Source organism: Adiantum capillus-veneris, chromosome 21 (genome assembly GCF_014529385.1).
Source record: "Adiantum capillus-veneris isolate H3 chromosome 21, ASM1452938v2, whole genome shotgun sequence".
NCBI lineage: Eukaryota > Viridiplantae > Streptophyta > Polypodiopsida > Polypodiales > Pteridaceae > Adiantum > Adiantum capillus-veneris.
Genome location: NC_140951.1, coordinates 139255985 through 139261984, shown reverse-complemented (window position 1 = coordinate 139261984; position 6000 = coordinate 139255985). Strand labels below are relative to the sequence as shown.

Sequence of the window (6000 nt, the reverse complement as noted above, 5' to 3'; positions counted from 1 at the left end):
GCATGGCACCGACCGGGGGGCTGGGGACTATCTAACACAAGCAGTGAGAGGGTGGGATCTATTGTGGGATGAAGGAGAGCTGTAGATCGTGGCAAAGTAATCTCGGACGCAGCAGAGTAATTTCAAGTACCCGAGATTACAAAAAATAATCTCGGGTACGCGAGATTACTTCGCGACCGACCCTCAAACCCTTGACCTCACCTTTGCGTTTCTTATGTCCTATCGTTTATTGTGATGGTATGAACCCGAGATTACTCTTATACCAAATGTGACCAAAAGTAATGTCGGGTATCCGAGATTACTTTTTATATCCGAGATTACTTTTTGCGGTGCCGACAAGATCTACAACGCTCGATGCTCTCACCATAAATCTCATGCCCCCATGCCCGTGTCATATAGTCCTGAGGGGGGCTGGTTTGGTTTTTTTATATTTGTTCTGTGTTCAATTCTTGTGACTGGTGACTTTTAGGTGAGTTGAAGACGAGCGCAGGGAATCGAGATTCCCAGTGACGATTTGGGTGCTCTATTACAGTTTTCCAATAACGAAGCACTCTTGTTTTTCTTTCTTGAAGCGGGTCGGGGCGATTTTCTGTACGGCTCTAAAGTTCTCACTCTCTGCGCGAGGCTGAGAGCGAAAGAGGAGATCATTGAAGATGGCAAGTAGACCAGAGCTGCAAGCCCCCCCTGAAATTTTCTACAACGAGTCTGAAGCTCGCAAATATACCACTTCTTCCCGTATCATTGAAATTCAGGTATTTTTTCTCGCGTCGTGTTCGTCGGTGCCATCGTTGGAGGCGAGAGAGACAGTGAGAGCTAGAGCGAGCTTTATTGACGTCTGCAACAGGCCGAAGTGGGCCCATGAGAAAAATCTTTCTACCACTCTCCATGTCCTCTGGTATCGAAGAAAGCTAAAATGAAATAACCAAGTCCAAACTGAACTGAATTTCACGGATTCTAGGGCTCAAAATGCAGTATTATACTGCTCCGCTGTACAATAATGCTATGCAGAATTAAGGAGGTCCATCTACTACTGTGGTGTGAGTGTAGGATAGTAGCATGGATCACTGATGGGGGAGTAAGAAACTCATGAAGGATTCTTCCCTGAAGGATTTGGATCTGAGTGGGACTGTGCAGCCTCTTTGAACTATAATGCGTGTATTGAGTCCAGATTTGTGTCTTCTCTCTTCAATGAAGTTGACAAATCTCATAGCCTGGTGTCTGTCTCTGCCTAGCTCAGCTCAGTGTTGTGCGATCCTTTACTGTGGTGGTGTTGTGGCAGAGTAGACCTCTAGAAGAAATCTGTGATATGTGATCAGAGTCTGTCTGTGGACCACATGTTTGTAGAAATGTCTCTCTGTGTCTTTGCAAGGCGGTGCTGGTCTGCTGACTCCCTGACCTGCCATCATGAGTTTCTGAACAAGGTATCCAATCTCATGTGATGCATTTGCAAACATAGTGCTCCTCATTTTCTACCTTCTTGTAACCTGCAAGCCATTGGCAAGGCAGTGAACCAATAGCAAACACAGGTCGGAACTTGAAAACTGATAATACTTGAACTCTAAAATAACGGAAGTCGAGACATGGTAGAGCATAGTTCTCTACCCAGATGCACTGGCCCCTAATCATGTGCCCCTTTCAGTACTTCTTTTTATATCATTAAGTTATAGTACAACTGCTAGGGAGTCCACTCTAGCAGATCAGTGCAAGTGTGCGTTAATGCAACTGGGATACAGTTCACTGATATGCAAGAGTGAACTCCCGAGGTTTGCTGATTAAAGCAAGCAACTGTTACAAAAGGTAGGTGTGTGAAAGAAAAGCTGCTAACAATTGGCGCTCCTAGAAAACAATTGGCGCTTCTAGAAGCTCTAGCGACTAAAAAGTCAATTGCTTTCAAACTTCGGCTGAAGAGCAGGTGTCACATAAGCATCCGCGGCGCAAATCGTGGTACGTATTTCGGTGGGATTTCTGATGCGATTTTAGGTGCTTTCTCTTCTGGTTAGATCGGTAGGATATTGTCCCAAAAAAAAAAAAAGGGGAGTAATGGCCCTTGATTACGCGTGCAAAACAGAGAGTAAACAGTAAACCAACTCTCAGAAGACACTGATACTATGTGGACATGCAATTTGACCACTCAAACCATGCACTAGCACAAAGAACATTGGTTAGTGAACAATCACACTTATATTCACATCATTATCCCCATTGAGATCTTAGACACAAATTGTGATTATTATGCCATCGCATCTAGAGCTTGTTGGTCTCTAGCCGATGTCTTGTTGCACTAAATTTTAGGATTCATATCACCTCACCGGCAAATTAAGGTAAACTTCTCTAGACATACCATCTCCCAAATATACTCAAACAAACACACATTTGCATACGAATCAATGAATTTTAGGAAATTCCAACCATAACGTTCACATGTTGTATTAAGCAAGCGAATCCGGGTGCTGATCTCCTGGTCCACTGTGGGGTGATGTTAAACACCATAACCTTGGTTTTACCAAGGTTGACAAACAAACCACAGTTGTGGGCAAACCTATGCAAAGCATCCAAGTGACGTTGCATCCCCTTCGGAGAGTCGGAGATCAACACAATATCATCAGCATATAACAATAGTGGAATGCGTGTCCCTGCCAGCTGTGCACCGCTATCACCCTCTCTCTCAATATAGTTAGAAACCTCATCCACATACATACCAAATAGAGTAGGAGAGAGCGAGCAGCCCCACTTCACCCCGATATGGAGTGAATTAATGTAGATAATTCCTCTAGAGTGCGTACATGCCCCACTATTGACCTGTATAATGCCATGATCCCCCAAAGTAGCTCTGTGGGTACTCCCATCTCGTGTAGTCTGCACATCAATCTAGCTGTGGGCATTGTGTAAAATGCTTTGTGGAAGTCCACAAAGCTACAACAGATCTGTCTCCCATGTGATCTTCCTTCCTCAATAATGGCTCTGAGTGTTAGAATGTGGTCAAGAGTAGAAAAACCTCTCCTGAACCTTGCCTGCTTGGCTGCGCGTATACCCTCCCTCTTTGCCCATCTACTCAGCTGCTGCTCAAGAATGGATGCGTACAACTGTGCCAATGTGTGCCCAATCATGATAGTGCCATAATTCCCAAGCTCCATAGGGTCTCTTGACTTGAAGATAGGTACACTAATAGATAAACTCCAAGTATCAGGCAGGTCCTCATGCATGGCACGGTTGAGCATCACTGCTAGAAGCTGTGCGAGCAGATCCCTGGCACGTATAAAATGCTCAACCACCAAGCCATCATGATCATATGCTTTCCCAGTCCTCATCCTATGGATGGCCTTCTTTCACCATCTCAGCGGTGAAAAAAGCATATGTGTATGGGCATTGCTCGGGGGGGGGGGGGGGGGGGGGGTCGGGAAGGGGCGGCTGTCGAGGAATTGTGTACAGAGATGATATATTCTGGCCCAAGGCCTTTGTAGGAGTAATGGCAAGAGGAGGGGAGTGCTCATGAAAGAGTCGCCATGCCTCACCCGAGTCCCGACTCAAGAATATTTGATATAGATCTTGCTCTAGTTGAGCCAAAAATTCTCTCTTCTTTTGCCGCACCATGCGTCGAAAGTCAATCCATGACTGTCTGTGAGTGATGTCACCCAAAGCACCTCCCTCTAAAGCTCGTCTGGCGGCACTCCTCATCATACCAACCGTTTTGGGGCATGCTCCCTGAACGTCGTCTCTGCTCAGGCTGGGTGTGTGGATATGCGTCTGCTGCTGCATCATGCAATGTTTGCGTCAGTATAGTAGTATGATCCTCCAAACGTCGCCCTGGCTCCTCAGTGCACATGCGATTGTAGATCCCATCTATGTAGATAGAGTCCGTCTCCCGTGTAAAGGTGTAGCGAGTAGGGGCTGCTATCCATGGTATGTGTGCTACACTAAACTAGAAAGTGATGGTCATCGTCACAAGGGCATGATCTACTGCCACACCAACAGGTCTAGGTCCAAGTGTGAGGTCTTGGATACTAGAGATAAAGCTCGGCTGTGCCATGACATAATCCACTGTGCTGGCTCCATGTCTGAGCGGAAAGCATGTAAAACCTTTCGAGCAGGAAATCTTTGTAGGCCATTCAAAATGGCCAATCCATGTGCAGTCCCCATCTATCAAGTGCGAGTATGCTCCACATCTTGTGATATTCTAGATAGGCCCATCTCTACAACATCCAGCTCCCTCAGCATCTCCTCTGAAGTATCATAAAAGGTGGTGCGTATACTGACGTACTCGGAGGAAAGTAGCAAATAGCAATGTAGAGGTATCTGCCTATCTTTGCCCTCAGTCTTACCCATATGTACCTAGCCTGCTCATCCCTGTGGGCTATATGTATCAATGGCTGCAACTCCTCTCTGAATAAGACTGCCACTCCCCCTGAGCCCCGTCCCTTGTGCTCTTATCGAGTTTCGTGTCTGCAAGCTCTCCCATTTGTATCTGCTGACATGTGGCATAGACTGCCTAGGGGCATGATGTGTCTCAGAACAGAAGATGATGTCTCTCCCAGTGAAACTATCCTCAAAAGCACCCACATCAAGGCGTAGAGATCCATTACAATTCCAAGTAGCAACTTTGAGTGTGGTCCCATAGGTCTCGTGTCGTCATGCGGAGCGCCTTTCCATAATAACCACTCGTCCATCTCTATAGAAGGCCAATTTTCCTTTCTCTCGGACTCTCCTTATCTCAGGGATAACTTCTTGCGTATGAGCAAGTTGTGGGAATGTGAGGTTGTGGCCAAGGAATATCCCTGTCTTCTTTAGTGTAGGACGCTTCTTCAAGAAATCCACCTTTCTTAGCGACTATTTCTCAGTCTCATCTACCTTCTTTTGTGTTTTCGTGATTACATCTACCCACGATGAAGTCTTCGCCTCATGTTGCTTCTCTTCTTCTTTGATCTTCTGTAACAAACTTGGACACTCCAAGTTAAGAATCAACCGCGACAGCACCAAATAACCACTTCAAAACAATTCACAGATCACAATAGATTTGCATTGGCCCGGCGGAGTTCCGTGCCTAGAGATATTGGCCCCAAAGACTGGCGCCCCTTTCGGTATTTCTTTTTGTATTAATCAATCATCAAAGTACAAGAGAGCGGTTAGGGTTTCACTCTCAGACTCTGCGTCCAGATCCCCTGAGAAGTGAGGCCCTCACCACTAATTTAAAGGTTACAAGGGATGCCCAAAAGCAGAGCCCCAAAAGCTTTTAAAATCAAAAGCATCAGTTCTCTCTCTCTCTTAGAGAGTCTTTTCTCTTTTTTTTTTAATAAAAAAAAAGCAAAAGCAAAATTCGCGTCGCTCATCATTTTCCAATTTTTTTTTTTAAAAAAAAATAATCCGCCTCCGCGATTTTCGGAATTTAGGGTTTTTGGCAAAAATTAGGGTTTGCAGGAATTTTAGGGTTTCTGGCAGAAATTAGGGTTTTTGCTGTCCGCCACGTCATCACTTTGTGACATACCCCCCTCTTGAAAGCATTGTAATCGACCGCGATTACGCCTGCAAAACCGACAAAAGCCATAAACCGTCTTAGCAGACACTGACTGTTAGTACCTACGTACTAGGAACACACATCTAGCACATGTACAAAATCGACAGTCACATCACATGACATCACAGGACATCACCAGACATCACAGGACATCACATGACATTCAACATTCATTCGGATCTTAGACCATGATTTATCTGCAATGTAGCTAGCGATCACATCTAGGTCCAATCGGGACCTCATCGATGTCCGATTGACTAACCCCTATTGCAACCATGTCTATTCGAGATCAATCAGACCAAAATGCTGCAGTCATTTCGTCTATCAGTTCCTGTACTCTCAAGAAGTCAAGAACAAATCAGTATCATAATCAGGAATTCCATTTCATAAAGTCATCCAGCAGAATACTGTCAGCTCTCAGTATCCCTGAAGCTCAAAGAGACATCAATGACTTTAGTATCAAAATCGAGGCATCTGTTGACAAAGGAGTG

At 45.2% G+C, this 6000-nt stretch overlaps 1 protein-coding gene across 1 annotated transcript in view; it reads left to right on the top strand.

Moving 5' to 3' along the window:
- Positions 1–485: 485 nt before the first annotated feature.
- RID2 (S-adenosyl-L-methionine-dependent methyltransferases superfamily protein) overlaps positions 486–6000 on the top strand; it is an 80263-nt gene continuing 74748 nt past the window's right edge. Inside the window, exon 1 of the mRNA XM_086494298.1 lies at positions 486–752. Within this exon, the coding sequence (XP_086350424.1) occupies positions 654–752 (99 nt within the window). The 5' untranslated portion in view covers positions 486–653. The remainder of the gene's footprint in view (positions 753–6000) is intronic.